Below are 24,340 nucleotides of genomic sequence, written 5' to 3' on the forward strand. Positions count from 1 at the left end.
CAGCAAAACTAACCAATCCAAAAAGACCCCCAGGGAAAGGTGGAATAGCCCTGCACACCTGTCACTGGGGGTGATTGCTTTAACTGTCCCATTCCTGAAGCATTGTACAAACATACATAACAATCCTGTCAATGTTGTATTGAATATATAGAATCTACTGGATCCATATGAAATCCAAACAAGTTTTTTACAAAATACTACACATTAATCATTAATATATTAGCAGACAGCTAATAATTTAATTATTAATGCCTTTATTTTCACAAGGAATCTTACAGGGCAAAATAATGAAAACTACAAATAGCTTGTGGCCAGTTCCAGGTGCCAACAACTTTACTTGTCCCTTTTGATATATCCCCCAGTAAGTTGTCAATCTACATCATGTAGCTCACATAAAATTATAGGCTCATTTCACAAAAATAATTGACTACTAAAAGTGAATTGAACTTAGCACCATGAATGAATACTAAGCACGCTTAAGATAACTGTACAAGCTGAAGTGAATTGGACATGAAATATGGACAATGTGGAATAAAATATTGGCACACTAAGATTCTCCTTTATTAGTTAGTGAAATAAATCCAAACATTATTACTTGTCAAACCATATAGATTAATATTGCCATCTGCCCATCATTGTCAATCAAACTCAAAATAATTAGCAGTCAGACTGCAGTTTGTTCCAAATGGGTGGCAGGTCTCAGGTTTAAATGTAATGAAGGTAAATTGTTTTACTTCACAATATTGCTTCAAATGTGCTACTCCCTCATACATCACCAACGGCAGCCTTCAGTAACCTGCAGTGAAAAGCTCCTCAAAAGCGCCATGTAAATTGTAGGATTATAAGTCAGTTATGTGTATCACAAGGGCCTGGGGGCATGCAATCAGAGTGGGAATTACAACCGACTGATTATGCAGACAATATGTCTGGCTGGAGAATAGTTATAAACTGTTAAAAAAAGCTATCTCCGAATAAAGTTTTGTTAATATCACATATTTGAATCCACTAAAGAACTTTATGATAAATGACATGATTTGATCACTGTAATCTACCATACATTGCTATCATCGTCAAGAAAATATAAACATGATAAGCAATGGTTACGTTTGTATTTATCAATGAGATTCTAGAGTATATTTTGAACAAAATAACATATTTCAGTTGTCAGATGATTTTTGGTTGTAACACTGCATAATTGGTGCATTACACTGCAATTGCCCAATTCTGAGTTTAAAACGGACAGCTAATTTGCTATTACCTGGTTCACACTAACACTCAGGACTAATTTCATTTAGAGAAAATTATTTGCTAATTGAAGAAAAGAAGATGACTGGCTTCAGCACCAATTTGCAAAGCAAAACAAGTAATGGCTTGCTTTGGGAATGAGGATTTGAGTGATTGCAGTTAAGGTTTGTGCTGGGCCCAACTTTCATAGTTTAGTTAACATATTCCGCTGAGACACAAAAGATATATCAAGTATTCACTAATTAATGTGAAATCCTGGCGTGCCTTAAAATATTAATGCAGCTGTTCCAATAGGTAGCTCCACAATCCGAGACCAAGGGAATCAGAAAGATTCCAGTTTTGAGGGAGATGGAGAAAGAGATAGAAACTAGAAATAGGAGGAGGCCATTTGGCCCTTCAACCCTGCTCTGCCATTCATTTTGATCATGGCTAATCATCAAATTCAATATCCTGATCCCCCCTTATTCCTTTAACCCCAAAAGCTATATTTAATTCCCTTTTGACTTACACAACATTTTGGCCTCAACTACTTTCTGTGGTAGTGAATTCCACACACATTCACCCACCCTCTGGGTGAAGAAATTTCTCCTCACGTCAGTTCGAAAAGATTTACCCCTTATCCTTAAAGTATGACCCCCAGTTCTGGAGTCCCCCATCATTGGGAATATTCTTTCTGAATCTAACCCGTCTAACCCTGTCAGAATTTTATATGTTTCTATGAGATCCCCGCTCTCTTTTCTAAACTCCAGTGAACATAATCCTAACCAACTTAATCTCTCCCCATATGACAGACCTGCTATCCCAGGAAACAGCCTTCTTTTGCTGCACTCCCTCAATAGCAAGGACATCCTTCCTCAGATAACAACCAAAATCGCACACAATACTGCAGGTGTGGCCTCACCAGCACCCTATACACTTGCAGCAAAACATCCCTTTTCATCTATACAAATCTTCTCGCTATGAAGGCAAACATACCATTCACCTTCTTTACTGCCTGCTGTACCTGGACACTTACTTTCAGCTACTGCTGCACAAAGACACCAAGGTCTTGCTGAGTATCCACCTTTCTCAATTTACATGCATTCAAGTAATAATCTATCTTCCTATTATTGCTACCAAAGTGGATAATCTCACATTTATCTGCCATGCATATGCCCACACATTCAGCCTATCCAAATCACACTGAAGCATCTCTGCATCCTCCGCACAGCTCACCTTCCAATACAGAGAGAGGTAGAGAGAGATGAGGGGGGTATTTAGTTCTCTTGGTGCAGGTCCCAATGGCAAATCTGCAAATGGACTGAACTTCCACTTGCAGGAACAGCTGACTGAACACAACCATGCAGCAGCCATCCACATGTGGGGCAAAACCAATGATGCAGCAGGAATGGTCAGAAAGTTGATGAAGGAGTCATAGGTCCAAACATTATTTTTAGGTGGCACCTGGACATGCACTCAGTGCCTACCGCAGAATTGGCATGACAGTGGCTGATAGGACACCAAGAGTATCACCTCAGTTTCAGCCTTCCTCTTTACTACTGACCCCAGGAACATACCCTTGACCTCCACACTCAACTGTTAAAGACCAGACAATTCATAATCCCTCAGTTCAGTGATTCCTCCCCTAGAGGTCCTCCTGTCCCAGAACAGTGGGAGATGCCCTTCCTCATTAACTACATCAGGAGGCCCTCCCACCTGACCAATGGAAGTTGGATGGAGATTGCAGCAGAGGTCAGCAGCCACAGAGATGGACATAATACAGAAATGAATGTGGTGGTGTTAATGAGTAAGGTGATGGGATAACTGGCACAGGTTGAAACATGCTGAATGTCCGCTGATTAACATGAATTTGCAGATCTTTGGGCTCATTTTCAAATAGAAGGTGTTGGAGCACATGATCCATTACTTGCCTTCATGTTTAAGGCATTGGTAAATGACATGGTTTGACCAATGGCTATCTACAGTATCAGATGTCAATGAGCCACTGTGGAGATTTCACTTAGCATTGGCCCATTAGGAGCACTTTTCATGAATGATAAACATTTCTGGAGGTTATCCAACAATACATATATTGGTTTCAATTCAAAACCTATTTGGATGCATGTCAAAGCTTTTTAGAAAATGTCAAACTTGTTTTACTATGATCTGAATATTGATCTTCAATCATGTTTTAAATTATCCAAGTGAATAATGATAGATAGCGCAGTGGCCCAAGGGTTATCATTATTGCCTCACAGCGCCAAAGACCGGGATCAATTCTGACTTTGGGTCACTGTCTGTGTGGAGTTTGCACATTCTCCCCGTGTCTGTGTGGGTTTCCTCCAGATGCTCTGGTTTCCTCACAGTCCAAAGATGTGCGGGTTAGGTTGATTCGCCATGCTAAAATACCCCTTAATATTAAGGGAATGGCAGGGTAAATATGTGGGATTACCAGGATGGGGCTTGGGTGGGATTGTTGTCAGTGCAGGCTTAATGTGCCAAATAGCCTCCTTCTGCACTGTAGGGGTTCTATGATCACTGGTATGTTTAGAATTTCTACTGTTACAGTTCCCGTCCAATAATTTTATTTGGTTTACATTTATAATTCTTTCCAAATGTTTCTCATTTTTGCCTTTCTTAAAAACCTAATGTTTGCTACTTCAGATTTTTGGCAACTCACCCATTTCAAAAGGGGATAGTGACCATTGGTGCCCTTCAGGCATATAAAAAGACAATGGATGGGCATACTGCATACACAAGAACAGTTTTCAAACTAGTACAATAATTGTCATTAAATGAAGAAAAACATACAGTACCCTTCACAACCTCAGAACGTCCTCAAACACTTTAAACCTAATGAAGTGCTTTTGAAGTATAGTTACTATTGTAAACTATGAAATGCAACAGCAAATTTGTACTTCACAAGGACTCACAAAAAAAAACAGTACACATGAACACAAGAAATATCATCATGGCTGAAATCAGACCTCACCTCTGTTCTCCTACTTGCTCCCTATGCCCTGTGATTTCTTGAGAGACCAAAAATTTGTGTCACTCCCACAAATGTATGGAAGAATGAACATTGTTTTCTAAAACAACATGGTGGGAAGAGAATCTGCATATTAACAAGTGGCTGCAGAATGAAACTATACCAAATGGGTGTGAATCATAAGGAGATCCAAACCCCATTGTGTGTTAATGCTAATGTCATCAGGGACCACCAGTATAGACAATGTGAACACTGATACTTTGGTCATTTGAAAAGAAGCTTATAATAAGAAACGTTTATTAGCTTACATCTAGAGCAGCAGCCTGAAGGCAGTCAGTCTTGGTCCAGAGAGGGGAGAGAACCTACCCAGAAAATCACAAACAGACTGAGAAACGGAGCAATACTTTTACCTGCAGAACCAAGTCATATCAGGTGCAGAGGAGATTGACCAGAATGTTGCCTAGTATGGTGGGAAGGTCTTATGAGGAAAGGCTGAGTGACTTGAGGTTGTTTTCATTACAGAGAAGAAGGTTAAGAGGTGACTTAATAGAGGCATACAAGATGATCAGCGGATTAGATAGGGTGGACCTTTTTCCTCGGATGGTGACGACTAATATGAAATGAGATAGCTTTAAATTAAGGGGTGATAGATATAGGACAGATGTCAGAGGTAGGTTCTTCACTCAGAGATTAGTAAGGAATGCCCTTCCTGCAATAGTAGTGGACTTATCAACATTAAGGGCATTTAAAAGGTCATTGGATAAGCATAAGGATGATATTGAAATAGTGTAGGTTAGATGGGCTTTAGATCGGTCTCACAGGTCGGCACAACATCGAGTGCCAAAGGGCCTGTACTACACTGTAATGTTCTATGTTCACTGTAGGAGCTTGACTACAACTTGGTTTCTGGCTTTGCTCCAGTCAGAAGGCTCAATTCAGCCACCATGTTAGCCATGGGCGCAAATCCCGTAATGGCTGCTGAACCTCACAAGAAGCTTAAAACATGATTTTCACCAGCAAAATCTCAGAATGTGATCCTCCCCAGCCCAATGGCGTGATCTGGTTCACTCCAAGGAAGGATTTGGACCTAATGTGCATGGATTTGAATGCATTATAATATACTTATTTGACCAGACCTCAATTCTTCTGAACTCGTCCGCCACGATGCAAATTGGTGCAAATTATTACTACTCTTTAAAAATGGTGGTGGTTGGCTGCACCTGAGGATTAACTATCCAGTAAGGCAAAGGATGAAGAGATGACAGCAATGAGCTCCCTAAGTCTCAAACTTGAATCAGCAGGGTGCCTATTAGCACTGCTTTGATCTGAAGAAGGAACCAACTGTGCTCAGTTTGTATCCTGACGTTCATGTTTATTACACTAATTGGCCCTCAGAAGTTAACCCTTAGCAATATCAGCTCTCCACAGTTTCAAGTCAAAGGCTAAGACTCAGCTTTAGGTGTCAGGGCTGCCACCGGTGACTCAGGAATAAGAGCCAAGGGGTTCACATCTCCCCAGGGTCCTCATCGCCTGTCTGTACTGTTCCTTTTCTCCCTCACCCCCACCCGCTTAACCAACACACACCTCACTGTATAGGTGTCCACAGCCAGGTGCAATGATTAAACACATATTCCTCCTGAAAGATCCCCCCGTGATCTCAAGAGGAAGGAAAGGGGGCTCTAGACTGCTAGCCAGTTGCCAGGCAGGGTGCTCGAGGGCAGACTCAAGGGGCCCCTCTGTTCTGGAAATGGAAGGGGACTTGATCTGAGTCAATATGCAAGCATTGCAGATCATGTTCCTGGACTAGCTGCTCCCAGATTAATATGGCCAGTGCGTCAGAGCATGGAACACTAATCTTTCCCTCTCGCCAATCCCTCACAGGGTCATGGGTAATTATGAAATGTAGCCAGTGGAGGAGGAGACTCCAGCATCAGTGTGCAATTGCACTGAGGCTTGAGCATCAATATGGTGAGCAGGGATTCAGTCAGGTAACTGGTTTTCCACAGATGCAGAGAACAATTGACTTTACCCATGTGCTCTCCACACCCCTTGGCACCAGAGAGTCTCCTTCATCAACAGGAAAGCTTCCCACTCCCACAGTGTGCAGCTTCGTTGTGACCATGAGATGTGCATAATGCAGGTGTGGGTCCATTTCCCAGAAAGCATACATGACAGCTTCATCTGTGGCCAGTCCCAGGACCCTGAATCATTCCAGGAACACCCCAGGCTACAGGGATGGTTCCTAGGAGACAACAAAATCGCCTTAGGTCGTGACTGATGAAGCCAGTACAGAGACCACAAACTGTGGCAAAGACTCGCGACACTGAGGCACACACTGCGACTCGCACAGTGATCAAGCAGAGCATTTCTGAAGGTGCGCTTCTGCTGCCTAGGCAGGTCCATTGGAGACCTACATTGAAGCCCCCAGAGGGTTTCCCACACTGTGATGGTTCACTGCACTTTCCACAACTCTGCAACGGGGTGATGAACTGCAGACGAGGATCTGGAGGAGTGGTACATGTCCTCAGATGAAGAGGAAATGCAGGAGGGTGCCAACGGGGAGCCTGAAGAGGAGGCGGAAGGAGTGAGAGTAGTGTACATAGGCAGGAGGATGAGAGACACCTTCATCGTTGCACACCAGGGAGCTGGGATTGGGTGGCCACATGTCCCAGTTGGCAGTCAATGCAGAAGGGTGATGATCAATCGCAGTGAGGAAAGATCTATGATATTCCTCAAAGATACTGCTAATGTCTGACCCCTGTCTATCTAATGGCAGCTTGCAGACTCCCTGTGCTCCTGTCAGAGTGATGAAGGGCGCTGACATTCATCTATCCTTATGCTGTATCGGGGGATTGGGACAGGGTTGAAGACTCCTTGCATCATAGCTGAGTCGTGTCACTGCAAATGAAACAGTTGCATTGAGATGAGGTCATTGAGGCTCTGCGAGACCAAATGCATCAAGGTGGTGAAAAACATTCCATTAAAACTCAGTTAAGCTTACACAGTCTAGAAGTGGTGAACATCAGTTAGATTTATTTCAGCAACAGATCATAATGAGACTAATATCAGCGTTCAAGAGCTACGAGTGTCTAATATGACCTGTGCCCACACTGTGCACCTACAATTTCTTAACTTCATGAAATTCCTGTTATGTCTTGGTGTGCCCCCAGGATCCATGTCTGAGGAGAAGGCTGCCTGCTGTTTACTGTGCCCTGATGCCAGAGATGCCCTTGGCTGGCATCACTGGAGGGCTAGGACCTGGAGGGCCCTGGCCCACTTGCTCTTCTGTCTGCTGTGCCTGAGGTGTGCCAGACTCTGGAAGGAGGGAGTCAGATGGGCTGGACACTCCCAGGGTCTCCTGGGTAAAAGGCCCAGTGGATCATTCTCCTTTTAGGAACTTGTTGGTAACCATTTTCCTATGTGCTAGGTATGACTCCAACCAGCAGAGAACTTGCCCTTGATTCCTGTTGACTCCAGTTTTGTTTGGGCTCTTCATGCCATATTTAGTCAAACGCTGTCCTGATGCCAAGGACAGTCACTCCCACCTTATCTCTAGAGTAATAAGATTTGTTAACTGACATCAGTTTTGATCTTGTGACCACATGATCAATTTCTATTGTCTGCACAAAGGATTTGGAGTTAGAAGCCATTGTTACATATTGAAGGGGCGGGGAGAGGGTGGTCGGTGAATGTTCACACCCTACTTGTGATGAACTCATTCTTCTACTTCTCTTTATTAAGTGTCGAGCTCACAGACACTGAGTAGGGGGGCTATTGATTTTGAGTCAATAGGGGATGTAAAGTCACAAGCGGTTTTATATTTTGAATGTCTTTGAAGTACATTCCACTCACTTACATTTTAAGAACTTTGCAGAGATCGGAGTTAATTCTTTGTCAATGCAGAAGTCACAAATGGTCATCTGGTCGTCATCTTTGCTGTGCACTTTCCATTTTTTAAAGTTAATTTCAAAAAGTGCACCTTGAATAAAGCTCAAGGCCCAAATCTTCCAATCCCGTCTGCCATGAAAATCACCACACGCAAGACGGATAATTTGAAACAGGTCCATTGACCTTGGGCAGGCATTTTTGGTCCCAATGCAGACATGACTGGAAAGGCCTACCCCATGTCTTTAAAGTTAGGAACATGATATTTTTACTAGGCATGAGACTATCTGGGATTACAAATGGACTCTCAGTTTGACGTTTTGTCTGAAAGGCACCACCTGTAACAGTGCAGGACTCCTTCAGCACTACACGGAAGTGTCAAGTCAAGTCCCATAACACCTGTTGACATTTAGCAATAATTATTATTGAACTGTGCCAGTGCACAGAGATCTACAAATGTGTGAAATGTTCCATGCCATGCCAACTGTGCTCCTACATAGGCTCATACTCCCACACTCTGCGCTATTTCATGCAAAGTGACTTGTTCTCCAGCCCTCATATTAAACATCAGAATTTGCAAATAGCTTTAATATGTGACACAGTTTTTCAGATAATATTTCAGACGGATTAATAATAATTAATGATTGTACCTCTTCACACAAACCTACACAGGTTATCGAAGTGTGTAGCTCTCTAACACAATTCAAACTCCCTCACAAAACACCTACAGCTTCTGACAAAATTTCCTGACTCAAAAATAAAATTGGTAAAAGAATATTCTGAAAAAGCGACAGGAGTGGTTAACGCTGACAGGTAATTAACTGTCAGAAAATCAAGGCAATGCTAGTAATTCCCCAGATCAGATGATGTTGATAATGCATTGGGTGGATCTTATGCCCATGGTACGTTTGGTGGCAGGGTAGGCATTTAATCAGGTAGGGACCTTCTCACCCTCCAGCCTCAATCCTTATTAAGTCTGTGATGGGAATATCCATGGACTGGCCTCTTGCCCTACCACAATCAATGCCCACTTCAGGACCTCATCCTGCTGCCACTGCTACTACCAACTTAATAATGGATTCTAAAACTTTCCCAATGATAATTATTAGGCCAAACTGCCTATAGTATCTTGCTTTCTGTCTCCATCATTTCTTCAATCTTATGATCAGTCGACTTCAGGAATCACAGTGGAGAACATCTCCTGGAGATGAAGTGGAAATGGTCCATAGCTTCAGGCTTCTCAGTGTCCAGATCACCAACAAGCTGTCCTGGTCCCTCCATGCCAACACTGTAGTTAAGAAAGCCCACCAGGGCCTCTACTTTCTCAGGAGGCTCAGGAAATTCAGTGTGTCCACTACCAACCTCACCAACTTTTACAAATGCACCATAGAAAGCATCCTTTCTGGATGAATCACAGCTTGGTATGGCTCCTGCTCCGACCAAGACCACAAGACACTACAAAGGGTTGTGAATGTAGTCCAGCCCATCAGGAAAACCAGCCTCCCAACCATTGACACTGTTTACACTTCCTGTTGCTTCAGAAAAGCAGCCAGCATAATCAAGGACCCCATGAACACTGGACATTCTCTCTTCCACCTTCTTCCACTGGTAAAAAGATACAAAAGTCTTAGGTCACGTACCAAACGACTCAAGAACATCTTCTTCCCTGCTACTGTCAGATTTTTGAATGGACCCAACTTATATTAAGTTGATCTTTCTCTACCCCCCAACTATGACTGTAACACTACATTCCACACACTCTTGTTTCTCTCTTCCCTATATATTCTATGAACAGTATGCTTTGCCCGTATAGCCCATAAAAAAATACATGTGACAATAATAAATCAAAAAGACAGATACAAAATATCTGTTCGACACTTCCACTATTTCTTGTTTCCCATTATTAATTCCCCAATCTAATCCTCTAAGGAATCAATGCTCACTTTAGTTTTTCTTTTCCTATTTAAATACTTTTAGAAACTCTTACTATCCAGTTTTATATTGCTCTAATTGGTCTCTCCTTATTCTATTAGATCAATCTTTGCTGGTTTCTGAAACCTATCACAAACCTTTGTGGTTTTGTATGTTTTTTCTTTCAGTTTGATGCTGTCCTTCATTTGCCACAGAAGATGCATTCTTCACATGAAGTCCTTTTGTTACCATTTTAGCTGATGTTACTACTGGATTAGTAGAGTTAACGAGGTGGTGGGGGGGGGCAGTGGAAAAATCTATATCCACAGGCTCTTTCAGAAAGCTTTTGACTTAGTCCCACATAACCAGATTAGCGTGTAAAATTCAAGTGCATGAGATTGGGTGTAGAGTATTGAGATGGATAGAAAACTGATTGGCAGGCAGGAAACAAAGGCTGGGAATAAATGGTTCTTTTTCCAAATGGCAGGCAATGACTGGTGGAATACTGCAGGGATCAGTGCTAGGACCTTAGTTATTCACAATATATATTAATGATTTAAATGAGGGAATTAAATGTAATTTCTAAAATGACACAAAGCTGGGTGGGATGGTGCACTGTAAGGAGGGATGCAAAGGTGCTTCAATATGATCTGGACAAGTTGAGCGAGTGGGCAAATGCATGGTGATGTAGTATAGTGTGAATAGATGTGATGTTATCCACTTTGCTAGCAAAAACAGGAAAGCAGGTTATTATTTGAATGGCTACAAACTGAGAGAGGGGAATGTACAACCAGACCTCGTGTCCTTGTATTCCGGTCACTGAAGGTAAGCATGCAGGTGCAGCAGGCAGTAAAGAAGACATAAGAACATAAGAACATAAGAAATAGGAGCAGGAGTAGGCCATCTAGCCCTTCAAGCCTGCCCCGCCATTCAATAAGATCATGGCTGATCTGTTGTGGCTCAGTTCCACTTTCCCGCCCTCTCCCCATAACCCTTAATCCCCTCTCTTATCAAGAACCCATCAACCCGCTTCTTAAAAATATTTAGCGAGGCAGCCTCCACCACTTCAACGGGCAGAGAATTCCAGAGATTCACCACCCTTTGAGTGAAGAAGTTCCTCCTCAACTCCGTTCTAAACCGCCTCCCCTTTATCTTAAGGCTGTGCCCCCTAGTCCTACTGTCTTTTTTGAGCGGGAAGAGTCTCTCCACCTCTATCCTATCCATCCCATTCATCATCTTATACGTGGCATGTTGGCCTTCATAGCAAGAGGATTAGAGCACAGGAGCAGGGATGTCTTCCTGCAATTATTCAGGGCCTGGTGAGGTCACACCTGGAATATTGTTGCAGTTTTGGTCTCGTTATCAGAGGAAGGATGTTCTTGCTATGACATGGGGTACAGCAAAGGTTGACTAGACTGATTCTGAGATGGCGGGACTAACGTAAGAGAAGAAATTGAATCGGTTAGGATTATACTCGCTGAAGTTCATGAGAATGAGGAGGGATCTCATAGAAACTTATAAAATTCTAACAGGACTAAACAAACAGTGTTGATGCAGGAAGGGTATTCCGGATGATGGGGGGAGACCAAAACCAGTAGTCAGAGTCTGAGGATACAGGGTAAACATTTTAGGACAAGAGATGAGAAGTTTCTTCACGCAGAGAATGTTGAGCCTATGGAATTCACTACCATAGAAAGCAGTTCAGGCCAAAGCATTGCAAGTTTTCAAGAGGAGCTAGATATAGCTCTTAGAGCCAGGAGGATCAAAGCAAATGGGGTGGGGAAGGGGGGAGAATCAGGCTATTGAGTTGATTGAGCAGCCATGATCAGAATGATTGGTGGAGCAGGCACAAAGTGCCAAACGGCCTACTCCTATTTCCTATGTTTCTATGACAAGTCAGATCTTGTTAAATATTTGCCATTGCTTCTATACTGTCCTATTTTTACCTGTTTTCCCAGTTTACTTTAGTCAACAGAGTCTTCATACCCTTGCAATTGATTTTTTTTTTAGTCTTACACTCACAACTAAACATGAAATTCAACATGTTATGATCATTGTTGCTTAGAGGTTCCTATACTAGGAGGCCATTAATTATTCCTGTACGTTACCAAGTCTGAGAATAGCTGGCTCCTGATTTGCAGTAGAATATACTGCTCTGAGAAACTGTCCTATGTATACTCTGTAAGCTCACCTTCCAGGCTTTCTTTGCCTATCTGAATCATCCAATCAATCAAAAGATTAAAACCACCCACGATTATTATAGTACATTCCTTGCATGCCTATTTTTGTTTTCTTTTTCATATACTCTACACTACACAGTAGCTACTGTATAACCTGCTGGCCTATAAATTATTCCATAAATGATTTCTTATCTCTGCTGTTTCTTATTGTTACTGAATTGATTCTACATCTTGATCTCCTGAACTAAGCCATCTTCAGATGGAAACAAATGATGAGAGGATGACTCCCTGGACCAACAGAACATTAGGAAAAATATTAATGTTCAGTTTATTTCATATACCTAATAATGAACTTCCCCAATGTAAATTTACAACAAACCTCACAGATATAAACATCAATATGGAAGTAAATCTGCTAAGGATCAAGGTAGCAGCAACCAGATGTCAGGAGACCACATTGTCTCAAAGCCTTTAAGTTTTTTTCTATCTTAATACCTTTCTTTCGAACACTTTACCTAGGTCAACAAATCAGGGATATGAAATATATTATTCCAGTGCCTTCAATTTACATTTTCAGCTGCTCAGAATTTTCATACAGATCTAATATTGAACGGTTCACTCCGGAGATGGATCGGTTATGGTGATGAGACCTGTTGTTTATTAGCTTCTAACATCAGGAAAATCTCATGTTTTTTTTAAATGAAACTTTCTTCTTGTCATTTAAAAAGGAACTCTACTCTTGGAATAGTTGTTAAAAAAAATTATTCAAAGCAACGCTTTATACTATAGCAACATTTGTTAGAGACAACTTGTGAGCAGATATTTTCTGTAGACATTGATATTTTCTGCTGACATTTCAGCAGATATTTTCTGCTGACATTGCCTGATTCTATTACAGGGACACACTGCTCACCATCCCTGATCATGATGGGAATCATAGAATCCCTACTGTGCAGAAAGAGGCCATTTGGCCCATCAAGGCCACATCAACCACAATACCACCCAGCCCCTATTCCTGCAACCCCACACATTTATTGTGCTAATTGCCCTGAGATTAAGGGGCAATTCAGCATGGCCAATCAACCTAATCCGCATATCTTTGGAGTGTGGGAAGGAACTGGGGTACCCGGAGGAAACCCATCACAGATATGGGGAGAATGTGCAAACTCTACACGGTCACCCAAGGCCAGAATTGAACCTGGGTCCCTAGTGCTGTGAGGCTAACCATTGTGCCACCTTGTGAGTTGCTGGTTCAAGAGATGGTCAGATATGCAGTTACCTTCGCAAGATGACATGGATGGCATGGTGGCACAGCGGCAACACTGCTGTTTCACAGCACCGGGGACCTGGGTTCAGTTCTGGTGATTGTTTGTGTGGAGCTTGCACATTCTCTCCATGTCTGTGTGGGTTTCCTCTGGGTGCTCTGGTTTCCTCCCATAATCCAAAGATGAAGCAGGGAAACTCCTATACAAAATACTAACCACCCATTCTGCCTTCTTAACACAAGTTCTAAAACAAAATATGGAATGAAAGGTAATGCAAGCATCAACATTTCCCATGAGGGCATATATGCTAGTAAAGATGAAGATTAAAGGTAAAGTCACCATAAGCTACTCCCCCTTTTCACTCCGATAAGCTTTCAAACATGTTCATACTTTGGGAGGCAGTTCCTTTTATACTGGATCTCGCTTTACAGGTCACAGCTCAGTTCTGGCATTGTGGTATTCCTACCAATAAAATCTCTTGCCCAAATATTGGCATCATATGCCATTACCTACCTGACACAAGTAAACACTTCCTTGGTGTCAATTCCATAGCTCTTTACATAACTGCTTAGTCCTGTGCAACTCTCTAGAACTTCTTTTTCTTCTCTAAACTTACAAAACTGAGTTTTCAGGTTAAACACAATGGACAAAATATTTGCAGCCCCCAGGTCACCTTCTCTTACACTTAATTTTTTCATGAAAAAGACCCAGCACTCTCCTTATGGAACATAGCTCCACCCTCAACATTTTTCTCTATCAGAGCAGTGACTGCAAGGACCCTGAAGGAGCAATAGAGTTATAGAGATTTACAGCATAGAAACAGACCCTTTGGCCTAACTTGTCCATGTCAACCTTTTTTTTAAACCCCCCAGCTAATCCTAATTGCCTGCATTTGGCCCATATCCCTCTATACCCATCTTACCCATGTAACTGTCTAAATGCTTTTTAAAAGACAACATTGTACCCACCTCTACTACAACATCTGGCAGCTTGTTCCAGACACTCACCACTCTGTGTGAAACAATTGTCCCTCTGGATCCTTTTGTATCTCTCCCCTCTCACCTTAAACCTATGCCTTCTAGTTTTAGATTCCCTTACCTTTGGGGAAAGATATTGGCTATCTAGATGATCTGTGCTCATTATTTTATAGACCTCTATAAGGTGTCCCCTTAGCCTCCTACGCTCCAGACAAAAAAGTCCCAGTCTATCCAGCCTCTGCTTATAACCCAAACCATCAAGTCCCAGTAGCATCCTAGTAAATCTTTTCTGCACTTTTTCTAGTTTAATAATATCCTTTCTATAATAGGATGACCAAAACGGCACACAGTATTCCAAATGTGGACTTACCAATATCTTGTATAACTTCAACAAGACATCCCAACTCCTGTATTCAATGTTCTGACCGATGAAACCAAGCATGCTGAAAGCCTTCTTCACCACTCTGTCCACCTGTGACTCCACTTTCAAGGAGTTATGAACATGTACCCCTAGATCTCTTTGTTCTATATTTCTCCCCAACACCCTACCATTAACTGAGTAAGTCCTGCCCTGGCTCAATCTACCAAAATGCATCATTTTGCATTTGTCTAAATTAAACTCCAGCTGTCATTCATCAGCTCACTGGCCCAATTGATCAAGGTCCCGTTGCAATCGGAGATAACTTTCTTCACTGTCCACTATGCCACCAATCTTGATGTCATCTGCAGTATTGAGCTTCTGGCCTGCAATAAGTGAAGGTGTATCCTGGTGCAGTTTTGATCAATTCCCACGGGGTAACTTTGGACTGGGTGACTTCCAGCCTGCTTTATTTATAAATTTTTGTCATTGAATTCGCCTCCTCACCGAGCCCTCCACATCCATCAGCCAACACACCCAGCCCTCCATGTTAATCCACCCCACCTCTGCATCTGACAACTTCCACACTCATTCCAGGGGCAACAGGCCCTACTGAAAATCCATTCTGGAGATTAAGTCAGTTGGCAGACAGGAAAATTAGCATAATTCCCCTTAGGCAACAGAGCGGGTGGACACACACGATTTTACATTTTCAGCTCATTAATAATGCTTCAGTGAGGGACTCAACAAATCTCATAGTGAAGCAGGCTGGTAGTCACCCAGTCCATCGTTACCCCATGGGAATTGATCAAAAGGGCACCAGGACACACCTTCATTTATTTCAGGCCAGAAGCTCAACAGTGCCTCTTCAGGGTGCTTGCGGCCACTGCTCATACTGGAGAAGTTTGCAGGGGTGAGCAATTACATCCAGGTGATGCTCTCCTTCTCCTCTGGATGACAGCCATTGCCAAAGCAGGCCTACATCGTCGACAAGTCAGTAAGCATGTGATGAATTGAAATGATCCATTAAATGAGTATGTCCTTTACAGGCTTCCCTCCACCTCAAAGCCAGCAAGCCCTTCACCTGGCCTCCATCTAACCATGCCTTCCCCATCCATCCCATGCAGACAAAGGGCATCCTAGAGGACCAAAGATGGATATTCCTGTTGTTCATACAATAAGGCATGTGGATAAATTGCTTTTGACCAAAAGAATAGGAGCCATGTACACAAAGCCTCACATGGACTGTTTCCTGCTTGTCTCCACTACCCTTGAGACTCTATAGGGAGACCATTGCTTTGGTAATGGATTATACAGTTAGTCATTCTCTGTTATCAGCCATGACTGTTCACCCAGGAAGATGGAGTTTGGAATCACAGGTTGGCTGCTCTCTATCAGCCATGCTCCTTGGAGGCACCCATCTCCTTCCCTCCTCTGGCTGTAGCAGATGGCAAATCACACAGAATAAAGAGCAGCTCCATACCCTCCTCTATGTTATGGAACCACGAGTCAGGAACAAAGCTGCTGCAATGTGGCCCTCACTGACTGACTAAACATAAACTGCATGGTCAGGCTGAGTTTGGAACAATGGTATGCCTCACCTTTCAAGCTTGCTGCACCACATTGTACCCTCCTGCAATCACCCACAACTTTCCCCATCACCACAGACCCATCTAATATCATCATTTCTCTCCTGTCTTCACCTTTGAATCCTGCCCCCCCCCCTCCAAATTATCCTGGGCCCTACTACCTTCCACATCCACTTGCTTTCCCTCCCTTCAGAGCCGGCACCCATTACCATCCCATGTCCACCCTGACACTGCCTCCTCCCATTATCCATTATGGGCAGCATGGTGGCACAGTAGTTAGCACTGCTGCTCACAGTTCAGTTCCCAGCTTGGGTCACTGTCTGTGCGGTGTTTGCATGTTCTCCTTGTGTCTGTGTGGGTTTCCACCGGGTGCTTCAGTTTCCTCCCACAGTCCAAAGATGTGCAGGTTAGGTTGATTGGCTATGCTAAATTGACCAGGGGGATTAGCAGGGCAAATAAGAGGGGTTATGGGAATAGGGGCTGGGTGGAATTGTGGTCGGTGCAGACTCAAATGGCCTCTTTTTGCACTGTATAATTCAATGATCCAAGCCACCTGTCTTGTCCCACTCCATGACCTCCCCTCCAATGAGACCTTCACCTACCAGACACTCAAACTGGACCTGCCCACCATACTGCATCCCTCCCCTCTCTATCTATGACTGTTCCCTCCTATCACCAGTACCACGAGTTCTCCCCCTGATTCCCACATCACTGACTCCTCTAAGACATTCCCCACACCACCCCCACATTTCTCAGACATCCTCGCCACTGGACATTGCCACCAGGCTCGCTGACACTCTCCCCAGCCCCACTTCCCTCTAAGGCTGCCTCCCCATGTTCAGCTTTTGCTCCAACCTTCCAACCGCTGCCAACACCCACCAGCCCCCACTCCCTCCAGCCTTTGGCTTCCTCCTTTGTCCAGTCTTGGTGCAGAATTTGTTCATGGCACGTGAGTGAAGTTGGGTGACGTACCAAGAAGGAGAAAGCAATATTTATGCAAGTTGTGGAAGAGGTGAGGCTTGCAAGGTGCATGCCAAATAGAGACAATTATAAACTAAACATTATAAATTCTTGCTGGTGAGGAACTTAATTTGGAGGGTGAATAATTTTGATGAGATGGCCTTTTAATTAGCATGAGTTAGATGCTAATACATGCAGATGAGTTTTCCAACATTGCTTGCCAGGAAGCTCGACACACCTTGGAAGTCAGAAGAACAAAATTCCAACAGTTTTTCCCACCATAAAGAAACATGTTTTGCTTCCTAGAAATTTAATTCCCCCCTGCCGACTATGATTTCCACTGCTGGTGGGAGCGGGAAGTTCCACCCAATTGTACATAGCACTGTGGGTGGAAATTTCCTCTCCCGCCTGCCACGGGAATTGTAGGGGACCATGCCAAGGTCTGTTGATCTTGCGTGGGGCAAATACGGCCAGAAAATCCCACCCTGTAAATTGCCAGGACAAGATTGATTCCATTCCAACGTTTCAAAGGAAGGGAGTGAGAACATGCCTTCACTGGTCTTTTCCAGAAAGCTTGTGAAGATAGGGAGTCAATTTTTTTTTTAAAACACCCTTTTGAAATGTGTTTCTCAGCAAAAATAGATTTATAAATGTACACCTATTAATCGAGTGACTGCAATTTCAGTCTGTTCCTAGTTATAGGAACACAAATGAATTCCCAGTTAATGCCCACCATTTGTATTAATTAATATACTGTTAACATGAAGTATAATCCTCTAACATTCGTCGGATTGAGGAAATGTTCCCTCAGATTTGAAAATTGTGCATGTCACTCTTATTTTAAATTGGAGAGACAGCAAAACCAGGAATGATAGGCCAGTTAGCCTGAAGCTAGTTGTCAGAAAATTACTGGAGTCTGTAATTAAGGGTAGAGTGACTGAACACCTTGAATATTTCAAGCTGTCAAGAGAGCCAGCATGGCTTTTTAAAGGGAGATCATGAGCCTGACAAACCTAATAGAATTTTTGAATAGGTGACTAACGTATTGGGCAGGGTAATGTGATTTGATTTATTGTCACATATATACATACATACATACATACAATGAAAAGCATTGTTTCTTGCGTACTATACAGACAAAGCATACTGTTCATAGATCAGGGGAAGAGAGAGTGCAGAATGTAGTGTTACAGTCATAGCTAGGCTGTAGAGAAAGATCAACTTAATGCGAGGTAAGTCCATTCAAAAGTCTGATGGCAGCAGGGAAGCAGATGTTTGTGAGTTGGTACCTGTCCTCAGACTTTTGTGTCTTTCTGTATCTTTTGTATATGGATGTTATTTATGTTGACCTCCAGAAGGTATTTGACAAAGCTCCTCATAAAAGACTATTTGTTAGATTTGAAGCGGCTGAAATTGAAGGTAAATTACTGACTTGGCTATGGCTAAGGCACAAAGTAGGGATAGTGGGAAAATGCTCTAATGGCAGGATGAGATGAATGGTATCTGAAAGGGTTAGTAATCACACAGGTTTTAAAATCACGTAAGCTTCAAGCTGCTAGACTCAGTCACACAGGAAAATTATGAGAAAACCACAGGTCTTGATTAAAACAGACCCAGATAAGAGTTAAGGACCATAAAACTCCCAATCACAAAGAAGCCTTCAATCAGACAATATACATATAAGACTTCCATTGAATCACGTGTAACTGCAGCTTGTCAGTATCAGTTATAAAATGAACAATGGACATGGGAGGGCATGGAAGGTTGATATACCATTGGTCAGACAGATAGCTATCACACATGTCCAGAGGATGGATAATAATAAAGAAATACATGCTTGGTGATATTACAATTAGGTAGACATGAACAAGGTGTAATTGAACAACTATACCCTTATGTTATACATTATGTAATCCCAATTGTTAATTGTCTGTGGATATGGATAACTTAGACTTCTGATTGGTATATGCCAATTATTTGTAATCAAACTTGGAAGTATATCTGTTTTTCTAATTCTGAACCAGTGTTTTGGACTACACCACAAGCTGGCATGCTGGAGCTCTTGCTCTAGCTCATAAATAAAAGGCTGATTTTAAAACTTCAAAATTCTTCACCTGGTCACGTGAAGGGAACAAAGTCTGTAAGCAGCTGACGACCAGCAGTTCCACAACAGAGTCTCGTAAGGATCCCAATTGACGGGCAACACAACAGCTCAGTGACTGTCACTGTTTGCTGTGCAGTTACAGGGACCCCGGTCGGATCTCTGGCTTGGATCAATGTCTATGGGAGTTTGCACATTCTCCCTGTGCTTGCGTGGGTTTTCTCCGGGTGCTCCGGCTTCCTCCCACATCCCAAAAATGTGCTTTTTAGGCTGATTGGCGTCAATAAATTGTCCCTGAACTGGATCTCCCTTAATCTGGCGCACACTAGAGGTAGACAAAAACATAGTCAATCGACAAAGACTTGAATAAGGCACTCTCTCAGTGTTAAAATGGGCAGTGCGGCTTGTAGGACTGAAGGGCCTGTTTCCTGTGCTGTGCTGTTCTTTGTTCATCTTATTTATTCATAGCTTAGATGATGGGATAGAAAGCCACATGTGCACATTTTCCAATGACACAAAGATAGGCAGGTCTGTAAGTGGTTTAGATGGGTAAAATTACAGATATTAGTAGATTAAATCAATGGATCAAACTATGACAAATGGAATTCAATGTAGATAAATGCATAACTCATCCACTTTGGACCTAAAAAGGTAAAACCCCGGGTACTTTCTGAATAGTGAAAAGCTAGAAATGGTGATGATCCATGAAAACTTGGGGATCAAAGTACATAACTCATTAAAATTGCATGAACATGTTCAGAAAATAACGAAAAAGGCAACAGATTGTTGACATCGAAAAGACTGCAAAGAAGGAGGAAGAAGCAATGCTACAGCTTTACAAAAGGGAATATAGAATAGTTTCATTGATCAGTTTAGTTTAGCTTGTAATGGTGTGGTGGCTGATAATTTTGCATTGGGGCACGATGGATGCCGTGATGGTTAGTAAGTGAGAAAAGTTAAGATGTGGGACTGTTAGTGAATGAAATTTTAAGGTTGCAGTTATTGATATCGTACTCAAATGTGTTTATTCTGGACAGCCCAGATGAAAAGTGGTTGTTTACATTGTCTCCTCTTGCTCCTCATATTCCTCTCTCTGAGCTGCTTGCTGTATGATCAGTGACCAGGGCTGTCCCCACATGACGGCAAGTGTCTGCAGCATTTTTTTTTATTCATTTGTGTGACATGGGCATCATTGGCTGGCCAACATTTATTGCCCATCCCTAGTTGCCCGAGGGCAGTTGAGAGTCAGCTACACTGCTGTGGCTCTGGAGTCACATGTAGGCCAGACCAGATGTAGGTAAGGACAGCAGATTTCCTTCCCTAAAGGACATCAGTGAACCAGGTGGATTTTTCCGACAATCGACAAATTGTTTCATGGTCATCAGTAAATTGTTAATTCCAGATATTTTTTATTGAATTCAAATTTCACCAACTGTCATGACATTAGCTGAGTTTCTGGGTTAATAATCTAGCAATAATACCACCACGCCATCACTTCCTTTGCATTCAGCAGACCTTCAAAAATGTTGACATCCAAGTACTGCAAGACTCGCCCAGAGTGATCCAGGTGGTAGAAACATTGTTTTGGTACTTCAATAATCCAGTTTCAGCTCATCAATAACCTTTTCTATCATAATTGTGTAACAACATGGCGTTTCATTGTTCCCATTACATACTGTACATATATGCATTGCAGTCATCAGTCATTTGGTCAGCAGAATGCTCTTGTTACCCAGTTATCACCCTTTAGTTAGTCAGTGATTCAAATGCAATTAGCACAGCTGACTGCCTAGAATGAGGGCATCATGACTGTGCCAAGATACCAGTCATTGATCTGTATGACTCTTGGTCTCTGCTTACACACTATCCGGACAGCGAGGCAGTGAACTGAGTGGTCGGGTTTCCTCCCATAGTCCAAAGATATGCAGGTTAGGCAGATTGACCATGCTAAATTGCTCTTTAGTGTCGGGGGACTAGCTAGGCTAAATGTGTGGGGTAATGCAGATATGGCTTGAATGCGATGGTGTTCAGTGCAGACTCGATGGGCCAAATGGCCTCTTTCTGCACTGTAGGGATTCTATGAAATCCCTTCAGTAGAGTGAAGTGTTAACATCAGAAGGGCACATGATACTGATGTAGTAATGATGTCAGATCATATAACTGAGAAGTAAGAGTGATTAGAGAGGAGAAATTCCAATCTTGTGTCGGAGGTTCAAATGTGTCAATACTTGTTGTAAATAAAGAGTAATGATTTTTAGAGACTACAGAGTTGAGCAGCCAACTTTGGGAGAATAGTCAATACCCCAACTACACAACAAAACATGGTGGCAGCGGGTAAAAGAACCAGTGAACCTTTAAACAGAAGATGCAGAGCTGGCAAGAAAAGAGATCCTGGAAAGAAGGACAAAAGAAAAAAAAAGACGAGAACATGGGAGGGAGCAAAATGAGACACAAAGGAGGAGACCAGACAGCACTGAGCACAGACCCAAAACAGAAAGCAGAACCCAAAGCAAAAGTGCCATTCTGAAACAATTAAAGCTGCTCCCAACTGAATAATAATCACTGCCGGGCTTGAGGTGGGCAGGCTGACGACTGGCTTGTCAGTTGGGGAGCTGGGTGGAGAATACAGTGCCCCATAAAATCTAGCCCTTAACTGTTTTATCTCCACAAACATCGAGTATTTTCAGCATTTTTCTGATTTTATTTCCAGTATTCACAGTAACTTTCCTCAGCAATATCAGGTTTCAATTTCCAATATCTACAACTTTCCAAACTATAAAAGCAAGCATTGGGGCTGCAGAATCATTCACATTGGTCACCAAAGCGTCATTGGGAATGAACTAAAATGTAACAGTAATATATTTCATTTCGAAGTACTTCATAACGCATTCTTTGGAACAAATTATATTAAATTACCTGTGGAAGACAATCAAAAAGGCAGGACACAATGATGTAAAAAGGTATGCTTGCTATTAATAATACAGCCCAGAGTAATGTCTATCGACCCAGAGTTATATCTATTGCATTTCTAACACGATCCATTTGACAACCGCAAATTGCACTAATAATGAAATATAAATTAAACAAAATCTATACACCAGTTGGGCGGCAGCTAAGAGGTTTAAAGATGGTCAGGTAAGCAATGTGATTCCGAGTATTTCTATGATAATTTTAAGCACTTCATTCCCCTCCTTCTGCTGATTTCCTCCAGTAACAGCAGTGTGCCAGTGAGGTGAATGCAAAAACGGCAACCATCAGGGTTTTTTTAATCGGGTCAAATCAGTCCAGTCACCATAGGTGAGCACCCAAACACGCCAGGTAACATTTGCTGAGCTGCGGCGCTGCTAAAGTTAGAATGTCCTCACATCGACACCCTCACAACTTTGAAAGAACATCACAGAATGAACTTAAACATCCACCTGATCAATACAAGGATTGCGCCGAATTGTAGGTGTATTGTGTGTGTCATTAATTGTCAGTTCATTCCATTAGCAGAAGTTTAAGGATCCCTGCTATTCGTGAAATGAAAGAACACAAAACTGCCAACAGAGAACTTTGATCAATGCCAGAGGGAGTAGAGCTTGGATCTATAATAAAGCAGCATGTCCCAATCATCATTAATAACATTTCCTAAAACTTTTCACCAGTGCATTACTGCGATGAAGCGGGATTGAACAGGGACAGGAGACGGACAATGAAGCAGCAAGCAGAGCGCTAAGTGGGATGGTTGGACGCACACACAGGGGAAGTGTGTGAATGTGGAGTGAATGGAGATGCGGTGGGGAAAGCAGGGAGAGTGAAGCGGCTGGAATGGGAGAGGAGTGTGGAAGTGAGTGTCTGTGTATGTGTGTGTGTGCCGTTCTGCTTCTCTTTACCGTTGGAAAGACAAGTTTCCGGATGCTCTCCCCCAGACAGTCCAGGTTAACCCGCCTGCGAGCAGCCTTCTTGCTGCTGCTGCCACTGCCGCCGGCCCCGGAGACCGAGCTCTTCCCATTCAGCACCCGGGAGAAGGGACACCCGCCCTCCTCGGGACTCTCCGGGTAATCCGAGCCGGCGGAGCTGAAGGATTCGGATGAGATCTTCCTGCCGGACATTGCTGACTCGGTGCTGCACATTTAGTACGAGCGGGCGCCGCAGCCCCAAGTGCTGGTGTGTCCCTCAGCCCAGCGCATCCCCGAGCTTTATAACCGCGACCGCCGCAGGAAATTAGTCATCGACAACGCTCCTTCCCTTCACTTCAGTGCTCACCCTTCTCCAATCCCAACAACCCTCCCGCTGCTTCTCCCCCCACAAGAAACTGTTTCCAAAAGCTCAAGCTCCTTACGATCACGTGTTTCCAGACGTCTTTCATGTCGCCCGAAATTGTCCTTAAAGCGGTGTGTGTGAGATATTTCCATACACACATTCCCCCCTGACAGGGACTCCCCCCCACCCCACTTCCACAGCCCTGCTTTTCCCCAAACACACACACACAAAACCACTGCTTCACTGCTCCTAATGACAACTCCACTGTAAAAGCAGCACCCCTCCATACAGAGCAGGAATTATGTTTCACAGTAAGTTTGAGGAAGCAGGCAATTTAGTTTCACAGCCTGATCACTTTAAGAACAGTGTGCATATAACTATGAACGAGAGGGGGCACCAGATATAAAATTTTTCACAGGCAGAGCAAAAGATACAATGGCAACTCATTTGATTTGATTTCTTATTGTAACATGTATTAGTATACAGTGAAAAGCGTTGTTTCATGCGTGCTATTCAGACAAAGCATGTCGTATAAAGAGAAGGAAAGGAGAAAGTGCAGAATGTAATGATACAGTCCTAGCTAAAGTGTTGGGACAGATCAACTTAATACGAGATAAGTCAATTCAAAAGTCTGACAGCAGCAGGGAAGAAGCCGT

The 24,340-nt window shown here is 42.9% G+C and overlaps 1 protein-coding gene across 1 annotated transcript in view; it reads right to left on the minus strand.

The window, feature by feature from the left end:
• gucy1a2 (guanylate cyclase 1, soluble, alpha 2) overlaps positions 1-23,571 on the minus strand; it is a 166,308-nt gene extending 142,737 nt beyond the window's left edge. Inside the window, exon 1 of the mRNA XM_080197232.1 lies at positions 23,315-23,571. Coding sequence (XP_080053358.1) covers positions 23,315-23,554 — 240 coding nt within the window. The 5' untranslated portion in view covers positions 23,555-23,571. The remainder of the gene's footprint in view (positions 1-23,314) is intronic.
• Between the last annotated feature and the right edge of the window lie 769 nt (positions 23,572-24,340).

This window comes from Carcharhinus amblyrhynchos, chromosome 10 (genome assembly GCF_965287045.1).
Source record: "Carcharhinus amblyrhynchos chromosome 10, sCarAmb.v2.hapA, whole genome shotgun sequence".
NCBI classification, from domain to species: Eukaryota; Metazoa; Chordata; class Chondrichthyes; order Carcharhiniformes; family Carcharhinidae; genus Carcharhinus; species Carcharhinus amblyrhynchos.